At 38.8% G+C, this 15,165-nt stretch overlaps 1 protein-coding gene across 1 annotated transcript; it reads left to right on the top strand.

Annotated features, from left to right (window-relative positions):
- The first annotated feature begins 7,910 nt into the window (after positions 1–7,910).
- On the top strand, positions 7,911–9,619 carry LOC100663748 (germ cell-less protein-like 1). Its single transcript, XM_003420392.3, has one exon. The coding sequence runs from the start codon at positions 8,063–8,065 to the stop codon at positions 9,578–9,580; it is 1,518 nt and encodes a 505-aa protein (XP_003420440.1). The 5' UTR covers positions 7,911–8,062; the 3' UTR covers positions 9,581–9,619.
- Positions 9,620–15,165: the final 5,546 nt, after the last annotated feature.

Below are 15,165 nucleotides of genomic sequence, written 5' to 3'. Positions count from 1 at the left end.
CTTGTGGGAATGCAGAATGGTAGAGCCACTGTGGAAAACACCAATTCCTGGGAGACAAGTACTGGAACACAGTGTGGCAATTCCTCAAAGAACCAAAAATAGAACTACTATATGACTCAAAATTCCACTCTTAGTTATATACCCTAGGGATCTAAGAGAAGTGACACAAACAAACATATGCTCACCTATGTTCATTGCAGCACTGTTCATGATACCAAAAGACAGAAACAAAAGATGAAGTGCCCATCAACAGGTGAATATGAGCAAAATGTTGTGCATACATACAACGGAATACTATGTAGGCATAAAAAGTGAGTTCCCAAAACATTTCGCAATGTGGATCAACCTGGAGGACATTATGCTGAGCAAAATAAGTCAATTACAAAAAGGACAAATATTGTATAACCTCACTTTTATGAAATGACAAGAATAGGTAAATATACAGTGACTAATGTTCATTGAAGGTTGCCGGGGTAGGGGTGGGGAGAGAGGGGATGTAGTCTCTAGGGAAAGGTGGTGCTGAATGTGGGTTGTTTGCACAGCTTGACTAATGCAATTGTGTCAATAAACTGTACGTAAGAAAAAAAGAATGAATTGTCAAATGCTGGCTTATGTATAATTTTGCAACAGTAACAACAACCAAAAACAGAGGAGGGGTTACAGATGCTGTAAGGAACCCTGATGGCACAGTGGTTAAGCACTGGACTGCTAAACAAAAGACTGGCAATTCGAACCCACCCAGTGGAACTGCAGAGAAAAGGCCTGGCAATGTGTTTCTGTTAAAATTACAGCCAAGAAAATTTTATGGAGCAGTTCTACTGTGTTACACATGGGGTCACGATGAGTCAGAATAGACTCAACGGCAGCAGGTTTGGTGCTTATTTTTTTTATCTTTGAGGAGCAGAGTCATGGCAGGAGGGGTAGGAGGCTTTTGTCATTGTGTAACTCTCTGTACTGTTTGGATTTTCTCACCTTGTCTGTGCATTACTTTAATTTTCTTCTTTTGAACATCAACAGGATTATCTGGGCACTGAGATTTCAGGCTAATTTTGGTTTCATTCTATACACTTCACTGCATTTTAAAAGCTTAACGAGTGTTATATTTAAAAAAAAGAGCAAGAGACAAAAAAAACCTATGGAGCATAGTTCTCTGACACACATGGGGTTGTCATGAGTCAGAATAAACTAGAAGACAACTGGTTTTTCTGTTTTCTAGATGTGTGATCTTGGGCCTATTATCTAAACTTTCAGAGGCATTTACACTGCAAAGGGTCACAAAGCCTTAAGCTTGATAAACAAATCTCAATCAAAGGAATTTGGGGTCTCAGCCTCCTAGACTACTACCCTCCCCAAGTCCACAGCCCACCCCCAGCTGAGCCACTGATTCCATCTCCTTTATATTCAGCTCCACACTTCTTCCTTAATGGATTCTGAGTAAGGATGCACTGAAACAGCTTCAGCTGTACCAATCCCTGGGGACAAAATAGTGGAATACGCAATATTTTGGTCTAATCCACAACTTTGGGCCTCATGTAGCTGTACCCACTTTTCCCCTGGTGTAGTTCCTCTGTCTTGTCAATGGTGCACCAGGCCTTGTCTTCCTTACCCTGATGCCCCCATGTACTGTGATTTTCATGACTAGGCTTCTGCTCTGACACCTCCTTTCATGTCCCTGTTCTAGAAACCTGTCTAGTGCTCGCTTCTGGTATATTGGTTGGGCCCTACTTTGCGCTCACCAGTCCCCTTCTCCAATTTACAAGAGGGGCACTGCTACATAGAGCTGACCCTCTGCTACCATGGATCAGCCTCTCAGTTGACTACTTACCTGACCACTTGCACCACCTGTGTTCCCATAACTGCTCTACCCAGCAGGCAGATAACCCTAGCCTGTGTTTCTTTTTTTTTTCTTTCTTTCCTTCCCTCCCTCCTTCCTTCCTCCTTTCTGTCCTTCCTTTCTTTCATGATATAATTCACATAACATAAAATTCATTGTTTTAACCATTTTAAAGTGTGCAGTTCAGTGGTTTTTAGTATATTCACAAGACCATGCAACCATCACCAATATCTAATTCCAGAACATTTTTATAATCTCAGGAATCCCATACTCGTTAAGCAGTTCTACCCTATTTCCACTGCACATCCTCTGCAGTCCCTGGAAACCACTATCTTATTTTTTGACTCTATGGGTTTACCTGTTCTGAACATTTTGTACAAGTGATATGGTACAATATGTGGCCTATTATGTCTGGCTTATTTCACTTTGCATTATGTCTTCATGGCTTATCCACGTTGTAACATGAATCAGTACTTCATTGCTTTTTGCGGATGAATAGTATTCCCATTGCATAGATGCACCACTATTGTTTATCCATCCATTGTTGTTGTTGTTGTTAGGTGCCATGGAGTTGGTTCCGACTCATAGCAACCCTACGCACAACAGAACGGAACACTGCCTGGTCCTGAGCCATTCTTACAATCGTTGTTATTTTTGAGCTCATGGTTGCAGCCACTGTGTCAATCCACCTCTTTGAGGGTCTTCCTCTTTTCCACTGACCCTGTACTCTGCCAAGCATGATGTCCTTCTCCAGGGACTCATCCCTCCTGACAACATGTCCAAAGTATGTAAGACGCAGTCTCGCCATTCTTGCTTGTAAGGAGCATTCTGGTTGTACTTCTTCTAAGACAGATTTGTTCGTTCTTTTGGCAGTCCATGGTATATTCAATATTCTTTGCCAACACCACAATTCAAAGGCATCAATTCTTCTTCAGTCTTCCTTATTCATTGTCCAGCTTTCACATGCATATGATGTGACTGAAAATACCATAGCTTGGGTCAGGCGCACCTTAGTCTTCAAGGTGACATTTTTGCTCTTCAACACTTTAAAGAGTCCTTTGCAGCAGATTTACCCAATGCAATGTGTTTCTTGATTTCTTGACTGCTGCTTCCATGGCTGTTGATTGTGGATCCAAGTAAAATGAAATCCTTACCAACTTGAATCTTTTCTCTGTTTTTTCATGATGTTGCTCATTGGTCCAGTTGTGAGGATTTTTGTTGTCTTTATGTTGAGGTGCAATCCAAACTGAAGGCTGCGGTCTTTGATCTTCATTATTAAGTGCTTCAAGTTCTCTTCACTTTCAGCAAGCAAGGTTGTGTCATCTGCAGAACGCAGGTTGTTAATGAGTCTTCCTCCAATCCTGATGACCCGTTCTTCTTCATATAGTCCAGCTTCTCGGATTATGTGCTCAGTATATAGATTGAATAGGTATGGTAAAAGAATACAACCCTGACGCACACCTTTCCTGACTTTAAACCAATCAGTATCCCCTTGTTCTGTCCCAACAACTGCCTCTTGATCTATGTAAAGATTCCTCATGAGCACAATTAAGTGTTTCGGAATTCCCATTCTTCGCAATGTTATCCGTAGTTTGTCATGATCCACACAGTCGAATGCCTTTGCATAGTCAATAAAACACAGGTAAACATCCTTCTGGTATTCTCTGCTTTCAGCCAGGATCCAACTGACATCAGCAATGATATCCCTGGTTCCACATCCTCTTCTGAAACTGGCCTGAATTTCTGGCAGTTCCCTGTAGATATACTGCTGCAGCCATTTTTGAATGATCTTCAGCAAAATTTTGCTTGCGTGTGATATTAATGATATTGTTCTATAGTTTCCACATTCAGTTGGATCACCTTTCTTGGGAATAAGCATAAATATGGATTTCTTCCAGTCAGTTGGCCCAGAAGCTGTCTTCCATATTTCTTGGCGTAGATGAGTGAGCACCTCCAGTGTTGCATCTGTTTGTTGAAACATCTCAATTGATATTCCATCAGTTCCTGGAGCCCTGGTGGCACAGTGGTTAAGAGCTATGGCTGCTAACCAAAAGGTCAGCAGTTTGAATCCACCAGCCTCTCCTTGGAAACCCTGTGTGGCAGTTCTACTGCCTACTACAGGGTTGCCATGAGTTGCAATTGACTCTGCAGCAATGGGTTTTACACACACACACACACACACACACACACATATATATATATATATAGTGCTGAAAGAACATAATTGTCAACCACAAATTCTTTACCTGGCAAAGTTGTCCTTCAAAAATGAAGGTGGAACAAACAACAGTTGTCAGAATTCATTACCACCAGAAGAGAGCCTTGCAGGGAATCCTAAAGGGAGTTCTTAAGATAGAAAGAAAGGACACTAGACAGCTATTCAAAGCCATACATGATAGGGGAAAAATAAAAAATAAACGAGAGCTTTCTAGAAAAAGTAATGGCAAAGACAAATAAAGGGCTAGTTCTACAGCATTGTCAGTTAGTAAATTTAGTTGTTATGTTCTTCAAGCTCTATAATAGCAAATGCATAAAAAACAAGCACAAATTTATTATAAAAGGCATAGGATGTATAAAGTAGTAAAAGACGACAACAACAGAGATGGGGAGGGAGAAGTAAAATAGGAATAGAGTTTATGTTAATGCTGTATGTTATTTGTTGTTGGCATGAAGTTATAGTAGGTTTATGTAAAAATAAGGTATTAGTAAATATAATTTTTTGTTAACCACTAAGAAAATATTTAAAGAAATATACACAGAAGAAAAAAGAAAAAAACTCAACACAGAAAGCAATTAAACACGAATAATGACAAATTTGCAGCAATTGAAGGACAAAGAAGGTACAAAGCATGCCAAAAAATAAGCAAAATAGCAGAAATAAGTCCTTCCTTATCAATAATTCAATTTAAATGCATTAAACACTTCAAGCAAAAGGCAGAGTGGCATAATGAATAAAAAAATGATCCACCCACACCAACCATGGCCTCTTGTAGCCTGATACCTGAAGAACTCATTGGTGCTTGCTACCACTACCCACCATTCTGACCAGGGACATAACAGAAGGTCCCAGGTAGAGTGGGAGAAAAATGTAGAACGAAACTCAAATTCCTAAAAAAGACTAGACTTACTGGACTGATAGAGACTAGAGGAACACCGAAGGCTATTGTCCTAAGGTATCCTTTTAACTTGAAACTGAAGCCACTCCTAGAGGTCTCCTATGAGCCAAATAATAGATTTGCTTATAAAATAAACAATATCACACATGAGGAATGTACTCCTTTAAATAGTCAACTATATGAAACCAAATGGTCGAAATTTACCTGAAAGCAAAGATGACTTTGCAAAGAGTAGCAGTTAAACCAGATAAATGAAAACAGAAAAAAACAGAATGGAAATAATGAGAAAGCTGACACATTGTGAAAATTGTAACCAATGTCATGAACAATTTGTACAAAAATTGTTAAATGGGAACCTAATTTGCTGTATACACTTTCACCTAAAACACACTAAAATATATATATATAGAGAGAGAGATCCATCCATATCCTGTCTATAAGAGATACATCTTAGGCCTAAGCATACAAACAGACAGAAAGTGAAAGGATGGAAAAAATAATCCAAGCTAATGGTAATCAGAAGAGAGTGGGGGTGGCCATATTTATATCAGTCAAAATAGATTTTAAGTCAAAATCTGTTATAAGAGACAAAGAAGGACATTATACAACGATAAAAGGGTCAACACATCAAGAAGATGTAACGATTATAAATATGTATGCCCTTAACATCAGTGCCCCAAAACATGTGAAGCAGATACTGACAGAACTGAAAGGAGTAATAGACAACTCCACAATAATAACCAGGGACTTCAATACACCATTTTCAATAATGAACAAAACATCTAGAAAGAAGATTAGTAAGGAAGCAGAGAATTTGAATAACAGTATAAATCTCATTAAGTTTTAAAGTATTTAAATTATACAATTATCTTCTACAACTGCAAGGAAATAATACTAGAAATTAATAAAACAAGGAAAATTGGAAAACTGACAAATACATGGAAATTAAGCACCAAACTATTGAACAACAAATGGGTCAAGGAAGAAAACAAGAGAGAAATAAAAAAATACCTGCAGTTGAATGAGACTGAAAATACAACATACCAAAACCTATGGGATGCAGCAAAGGTAGTCCTCAGAAGGAATTTATAGAAATAAATGCCTACATTTAAATAGAAGAAAGATCTCAAATTAATAGCATCTCTGCAACTTGAGTAACTAGAAAAAGAGTAAACTGAACCAGCAGCTTCCAGAGGAAAGTAAGTAACAAAGACCAGAGCAGAAATAAATAGAGAACAGAAAACAATAGAATCAACAAGTCCAAAAGTTGGTTCTTTGAAAAGGTCAATAAAATTAACAAACCTTTAGCTAGATAGAAGAAACTACATGATCATCTCAGTTGATGCAAAAGAAGTGTTTGATGAAATCCAACACCATCTCTTATTAAAAGCACTCACAAAGATAGGAATTGAAGGGAAGTTCCTCAATATGATTAAGGACATTTATGAAAAACCAACAGCCATCATTATACTCAAAGGAGAAAGTTTGAGAACTTTCCCCTTGAAAAGAGGAATAAGAAAAGGATGATTGTTCTCACCACTTCTATTCAATATTGTACTGGAAGTCCTAACCAGAGCAATAAGGCAAGAAAAAGAAATATAACATATCCAGATCGGAAAGGAATAAGTAAAATTATCTCTATCCACAGGTGACATGATCCTATACATAGGAAATCTCAAAGAATTCTCAAGAAAGCTTTCTAGACCTAATAGAGGAAGTTACAGGATGCAAGGTCAACACACAAAAATCATTTGGTTTTCTATACACAAGCAATAAGAAATCTGAAAGGAAATTAAGGAAGCAAACACATTTACAACTAAAAAAAAAACCCGTTGCTGTCGAGTCGATTCTGATTCATAGCGACCCTATATGATAGAGTAGAACTGCTCCATAAAGTTTCCAAGGAGCGCCTAGTGGATTCGAACTGCCGATCTTTTGGTTAGTAGCTGTAACTTTTAACCACCATGCCACCCAGGGTTTACCAATTTACAAAAGCACCCCCAAAAATAAAATACCAAAGAATAAATTTAACCAAAGATGTGAAAGATTTATACAATGAAAACTATAAAACACTGTTGAAAGAGATTAAAGAAGACCTAAATAAATGGAAGGATGTTCCATGTTCATGGATTGGAAGACGCAATATTGTTAAGATGTCAATACTACCCAGAATTATCTATAGATTCAATGCAATCCTAATCAAAATTCCAACAGCTTTCTTTACAGAAATGGAAAATTCTATCCTCAATCTTATATGGAATGGCAAGAGACCCCGAATAACCAAAGCAATTTTGAAGAACAAATTAGGAGGACTCACACTCCTGGATTTCAAAACACACTATACAGCTACAGTAATTAAAAGTCTGGTACTAGTATTATAATAATAGACACAGATATGGAACAGGATTGAGAGTCCAGAAATGAACCTACACACCTATGGTCAACTGATTTTTGACAAGTGTGCTAAGTTCATTGAATGGGGAAGAAAGAGCCTTTTCAATAAATGGTGCTGTGAAAATTGAATTTTCACATGCAGAAGAATGAATCAGGGGCTGATTCATTTTGTTTGCAAAAGTTTGTATAATGCTTTTGTTGCTTAAAATTATGAGAATCTCCACATGGCTTAGCAAATTTGAACATAGATGATGGAAATATTTATTGACATTCAGATTTAAAAGAAGAGCTAAATAATGCCAAGGTCAGCAAGGAAATACAGAAGTTTTAGCAAAATGATCATATTTAATACTACTGACAATTGGTCAGAGCGTGCTCTCATAAGTTAGCAGTGGGAGTGCGAATGTGTACAATCTGTAACACTGAGCAAAAGGCTTTGACAGTCATTTCCTTATAGGAAAGCATTCTTAAGAAAAATCTAGAGACTGGTGTGACAGGCCAGGCTCAATACAAAGGCACTGGAGGCAGGGGGCGGGGCCACAGGGCATGAGGAACGGGAAGGACAACGAAGAAGGTGGGCCTCCTTTGTGACGTTTGGAATTGTGCCAAAGGGTCCCAGTGAGACTAGGGCATTGGCAGGTGGTGGCAGGCGGCAGCAATGCCAAGGCAGGGGAGTTTCTTAAAGAGTCTCCTTGAGGGACTTTGAAAGCCTTCACTTATGGGGCCCTTGAGCAGCCGGGTCCTGCGAAGCAGGGAACCAGGCCCAGCGGATCCACAGCCAGAAGCCCAGGCGGGCCCCAGTTACGTATTTGGAAATCGAAAGCGCAAGCAGAGCAGCAGGCCCTGCTTGGGCCCAAAGTCTAAGGAGAACTGCCACAGGTCTGTAGGCCAGGGGGAGGATCTACAGCAAGTCCTCAGCGCAAGCCCCGGGAAAAAACTTAGGATCACATCCAAATACACTTACGAAACTTTATTTTTGAATGGGGAAACCAGTGACATTAAGATCTGCGCCCTGGGGAAAGTATGGTGTTTACACAAAATATTTTTATGTCAGTCAGGCTACTTTGCTAGCATGTTCAGAGGTTCTAGGAAAGACTCTCACAAGGATATTATTGAGCTGGAGATTAATGACCAGAATATAGATGTAGAATCCCTGCATTTTGTACTAGGTTCATTGTACAGGGATGAATATGTCTTAATGGAGCCCCTTCAAGTTCCAGGAGTTTTGGCAACAGCATGCTTGCTTCAGGTAGAAGGCTTAATTCAGCAGTGTGATGAAACCATGAAGGAAACAATTAATGTAAAAACTGTATGTGGCTATTATACAGCAGCAGAGGCCTATGGGTTAGATTCAGTAAAGACAAATTGCTTTGAATGGCTTCTTCACAACCTGATGACACACCCAAGTATTCAGCTTTACAAAGAACTCAGTATAGATCTCATGAATCTGCTTATCTCTTCTTCTAATTTATTAGTAATGCAAAAGGAAATGGATGTATACACCACACTTAAAGAGTGGATGTTCCTTCACCTCAACCCAGCTTGGAACGGCTCAATGAAACGGCTCTTAGATAATGCAAACAACTGGTTTTACAGGCACAAGAAATGTGTTGGTTACACCACCTTTCTCGAAACTGAACAAGGCATAGTCTTTCAACCAGTGTTCAAAAATTTGAGGTTTCAGCATATCATCTGTGACCTAGCCTCCACGAAAGTTATTGAACAAGATGCTCTAATACCTTCAGAATGGTTATCATCTATTTACAAACAACAATGGCTTACCTTGCTTAAGGCACAGCAATACAGGGAAATTGGGCCTCGAGTCATCAATGAAACAGAACTTGAAGGATACAGCATGAGATGTGGTAAAAGGATTGTCAAGGATGGAAAATACTCCTGGAAGTGGTCAGGTTACAACTTTGGCTTTCCCTTACATGTCATCTTCACCAGCCATTATATAATTTTCAAGCAAAATATTTTTAGTCTACCATGTGAAGGTTCTGTCTGTTTACAACCTCTAAGAAACATCACATTCAGATTAAGTTTGGTATATTTTGATTCTACTGGAAAACTAAGTTTCAGTAAAACAACTGGCTATAAAATCCTTACCTTTGAAAATGATGAGGAACAAGTGGTAATGAAATTGGAGAGCATAGTTCTGAGCTTCCCTTTATATATATTCTGTAACTTCCTGTTTATATCCTTAGAAAATTCAGGAAACAATCTCCTCAATTAGAATGTATTAACATTTAAAAAACTTTCGATGCTTATTTGATTTAATGGACCTACTGTTAAACACACTAAAGTGACGAATAATAAAAATAATTTCATGAATATGGTAGCTAACACAAATGACTACTCTTCATCATCATTTTATACAAGTATTTATGAAGAAAACGTTTAATTCCAAGAAAATATCTGTCAAACCAAATAGCCAGTGATGCTGGCATCTTTTGCTTTTCACTTATCATCAACAGGCAAGCTCCAAATGGAAATGAGAAATGAAAAACTATATCTCCAAGGAACTAAAGATAAATTAACTTGTTAGATAAATTTGACCCTAATGACTGTTGAGACAAAATAAACAATTCTCTCCCTGGCTGAAACAGTTGTGAAAATATGGCTTTAATTGTGGTAATATTGCAGAAGAGAGTCAATCATCAGGTAAAATCTGAGATTAAACACTCCGCTTTGTACTCTGTTATGTAGAGTTTTAAATAGCCAGTCAAATAATGTAAGGTTTTACAACATCACATAGTACAATTTAGTACTATTTTACAATTAGCTTGCCACATGGCTCATTTTCTCTATGGTGTGAAGAACTTGTATTGCTATTTACCCAGAAAAATAAAATATATATATATAGATGGTTTTTTTGTTTTGGTTAGATACATATACACACATGCACATTTATATGTTTTAAAGACCAAAGAAGGATAATTTTTGAAATGGCTGAACAAATAGGCTCTGTAAACTAAAATGGATTTCCATTGTTGTTGTTGTTGTTGTTAGATGCTGTCAAGTCGGTTCCAAATCATAGCGACCCTATGCACAACAGAACGAACCCTGCCCGGTCTTGCACCACCCTTACAATCATTGTTATCCTTGAGTTCATTGTTGCAGCCACTGTGTCAATCCACCTCGTTGAGGGTCTTCCTCTTTTCCACTGACCCTGTACTCTGCCAAGCATGATGTCCTTCTCCAGGGACTCATCCCTCCTGACAACATGTCCAAAGTATGTAAGTCGCAGTCTCGCCATTCTTGCTTGTAAGGAGCATTCTGGTTGTACTTCTTCTAAGACAGATTTGTTCGTTCTTTTGGCAGTCCATGGTATATTCAATATTCTTCGCCAACACCACAATTCAAAGGCGTCAATTCTTCTTCGGTCTTCCTGATTCATTGTCCAGCTTTCACATGCATATGATGTGACTGAAAATACCATGGCTTGGGTCAGGCGCACCTTAGTCTTCAAGGTGACATTTTTGCTCTCCAACACTTTAAAGAGGTCCTTTTGCAGCAGATTTACCCAATGCAATGTGTTTCTTGATTTCTTGACTGCTGCTTCCATGTCTGTTTATTCTGGATCCAAGTAAAATGAAATCCTTGACAACTTCAGTCTTTTCTCCGTTTATCATGATGTTGCTCATTGGTCCAGTTGTGAGGATTTTTGTTTTCTTTATGTTGAGGTGCAATCCAAACTGAAGGCTGTGGTCTTTGATCTTCATTATTAAGTGCTTCAAGTCCTCTTCACTTTCAGCAAGCAAGGTTGTGTCATCTGCAGAACGCAGGTTGTTAATGAGTCTTCCTCCAATCTTGATGCCCCATTCTTCTTCGTATAGTCCAGCTTCTAGGATTATTTGCTCAGCATACAGATTGAACAGGTATGGTGAAAGAATACAACCCTGACACACATCTTTCCTGACTTTAAACCACTCAGTATCCCCTTGTTCTGTCCGAACAACTGCCTCTTGATCTATGTAAATTTAACCATGAGCACAATTAAGTATTCTGGAATTCCCATTCTTTGCAATGTTATCCATAGTTTGTTATGATCCACACAGTAGAATGCCTTTGCATAGTCAATAAAACACAGTGTTTTATTGTCTTATTGAAGGATTTCCATAAACACCAATTATTCCTATCGATATCCAGATGTGAATATTTTAAAAGTATCTTCTTCATTTTCTCTGTGTGTGCATATATTTGATTTACTTCTCTTTTTTGCCATAGTTCATTCTGCTCATCTGCAGAGCATTTATTTGTTTCAAAATACAAGCCAATAGGATAAACAACATGATTCCTTAAGATATGTCTTCCAACAGGCCCTTAGCTAGGAAGAGAGGGCCTAGTCTGTCCAGCTGGCTGGTGTAACTTTCAAAGACTTTAAAAAAACAAAAAAGCACCTGAAATTCTGTTTATGTTAGTTTCAGTGTGCTTGTCTTTTTCTATGAACATACATATTTGACTATAGCACATACTCCTTGAGCACCAAGCACACAGTCAAGAGCAATTTATTTTTATTAGGTTACCATAGCCCATTTTTAAAATTTTTATCTGCAAGGCCCTTATTTTCTCAAAAATCATAAGGGTCTTGCAATAATTTACAACATGATTATTAGTGATGTGTATTTGAAGTATATTTGGATTGAAAAAATAGATTGAGAGCAATCTCATGGGTCTTTGCATGACAGTTTTGGATGGGGTCAGGTCACCATTTTCTTGGGGATTATTCCCATGTCTCTTAGAGCAAAGTGAAGTGCTTCAGGCCACTTAAGGTTTGTTCTGACAATATTTTATCTAGCTTGTTTTCTTTTTTCCACTTCTTTTTTGACCACTCATGTACTCTGGAGATTAAGGGGACAGTATGGAATTTGAAAATTTTAGGGATTTCTTTTTCAACCTTTCTAGGGAAATGAGTGCATCTATTAATTTACATCTCCTGATGTTGATGGTTAACTTTTGATGTGACTAGAGCTCAATCCATCAGCAAGACAAATAATGAGTAATGGAACACAAGTTATGCATTTAAATATAGGGAACTGAATAAATGCCATTTGAGGGCTCAGGGAGAGAACAAGAGGGATAAGATATGGTGTAAATTAATACAGCTTTACTCATGTTTTGGGTTTGGCAGGCAGAACATGTAAAGCCATGATCCTGAATTATTTTGGAAGAATATGGAGCATACCAATCATATTTTCTATGGTTATCATTATGATTTGTTCATGTGTGACACTGAGTAAAGTATATGAGAAAGATGGGGAAGTAATATCTGTTGAACAACTTTGAGGAGTATCAGATTATTGAGATATCATAGGCAATTCAGCCATTCCCTACTGTTATTTTCCAAACTTTGCATCTTCATTTTGTAAAACGGCCAAATTATTTAAACTTGGAATTAAGAATTTATTAAGATATTAAAACATGTAAGGGCTCTGAATGAAGAGAGGACAGAATGCACGGACTGCCAAAACATTTTCTTTGGGACCTTCAACCAAAGCTCTGTGAGCTTCATGCTTAACAAAAGCAAGCTTAGAAGGCAACTGTTAGTTTCAAATAATTCTGTGACATAGGAACTTTTTCCGATGGAAGTCTTGCTGACTTATACCAAATCCTGGGCACAGCCAAAGGCATGCCCACCAAAAGCCAAACCCACTGCTTCCAAGTCAATTCCAACTCATAATGGCCCTATAGGACAGAGTAGAACTGCCCCAGAGGGTTTCCAAGGCTGTAAATCTTTAAGGGAGCAGACTGCCAAATCTTTCTCCTGCAAAGCTGGCTGGTGATTTTGAACCACTGAATGCTTAACCGCTACATTACCAGGAATCCAATGGCATACCAGAAACCATATATATTAACACTAGGGCTAAGTTATATGCATGGGTGAGAGCTACTCTTAGCAGAATGAACTGAAGGGTGTCAGCAATGGTGTCAGCATAGGCTGCGAACAGATGGCCCTATGGATCTCTTTGGCAAAAATCATCAAGAATGGAAGAATGCTCCTAAGTGTATGGCCCCCGGACACCCGTTTAGCTCAGTAATGAAGCCACTCCTGATGTTCACCCTTCAGCCAAACATTATACAGGCCCATAAAACAAGATGAGGCTAAAGGAGCACAGAAGCCCAGGGGCAAAGATTAGAAGGCAAGAAGGGACAGGAAAGCTGGTAATAGCAAACCCGAGATGGAGAAGGGGGAGTGTTGACATGTCATGGGGTTGTTAACCAATGTCATAACACAATATGTGCACTGTTTAATGAGAAGCTAGTTTGTTCTGTAAGCCCTCATCAAAAGTACAATAAAAAAAAAAGTGGTGAAAACAAAAAGGGGCGGGGGGGAATGCTAAGTTCTGGTGCGATAGGCTGACACATAGGACTCATCTGTGAGAGTATGAAATAACACAGAAAGACTAAGTGGGCTGCACTGGAAAGTTGTGATATGAGGAACTGCTAGTACAAAGCAGAAGGTTTTCATCGTTTCTCACTGTCACAGTTCACTGCAAAAAAATGATATCCACTTGTACTGCACCAATTTATGCACTGTTCCACATCCATTTTGCCCCCAACAGTCTCAGCTCCACCTCATCTTAACACCAGTAGTTGTCCCTGCTTCCCCTGAGGTGAGCACTGGAATACATAGTGGTCTCCATTATCCCCTTATAGCCCGGGTCTAAAGTCCTCAGATCATATATCCCCCAGATAGATTATAGACCATGCAGTCTCTATATCTGCACTCTAAGCTCGGCCATCATGATGGCTGAAGAAAATGAAAGTTTTGTGTTAGTAGTACCACAACCAAACTTTACATAGAGTGAGCAGTTATAGTTTCATGCTATTTCTTCATTCTGAAATGCCCTTGTCTTCTGTTCTCCACAACTTCTCCAAATCCCAATCCCAAGAATTCTCTCAAAGACATATCCCTATCCTGATGTAACCTAACCCTAGGAATGCCAGTAAATTTCCCTTAACCCTTAAACAACCCCAAGCCAGAGTTGGTCTGCCCCACATGCACAGAAGGGCCAGCTGTGACTGCTTATTGACTTCAACAGAAGACGCAGCAACAGGTGGGATGAATCAGAAGGAAAATGATCACCTGGGCCCTATTTCAAAGTGAGAGGTCCAACAAGAACCACATCGCTTCCTGTTCCCTGGCCACCTTCTAAAATCTTTCCTTCCCAGTACACCTGGGCAGCCGCCATCTTGCTGCCCAAGTCACATATAAGCCCTACTTGCCCCTAACTTGGTGAGCCGAATCTGAAGAACTCCCTCCCAACTCCTTATTCTGCACGTTGCAATAAAGTTACTTTCTCAAAGACTGGTGTCCAGATAATTGACAAGTTTGAGTGCTCTGGACAAAGATCCACCTTCTAGGATTTGGTAACACTGATGAATAGAAGCAATCTTCTACTCTTCTAGGTTCCCAGAAACATTGATAAATCCACAAGTTATATACATTTTTTTTCTAGGAAGTTTTAAATTTGGTTATAATTTTATTTCAGAGAAACAGCTAAGAATATTTGACAACTTTGATTTAATCAATCAGTCAAGGATACACACACACACACAGAGTAAAACCTGTGAAAGGCGGAAATCTGCCAGAGAAGGAAAACTAAACTATTTTCCACTAATAGAAAGTAACAGAAAAGAGGTAAGATTGCACCCCGGCAAAGGAGAAAAACTTGGGAGTTCTGGAAAAACAAGGCAGTCCTGTTGAGGTCTGGCTCTCGCAGGTTTCACTGTATATACATACAAATCTACATCTATATCTATATACACATATATAGATGTGTAACCCCTTAATCTGTAGCATTAGTGTTTACGGTG

Source organism: Loxodonta africana, chromosome X, assembly GCF_030014295.1.
Source record: "Loxodonta africana isolate mLoxAfr1 chromosome X, mLoxAfr1.hap2, whole genome shotgun sequence".
In the NCBI taxonomy this organism is placed as follows: Eukaryota; Metazoa; Chordata; class Mammalia; order Proboscidea; family Elephantidae; genus Loxodonta; species Loxodonta africana.
This window is presented reverse-complemented; position numbering and strand designations above follow the sequence as displayed.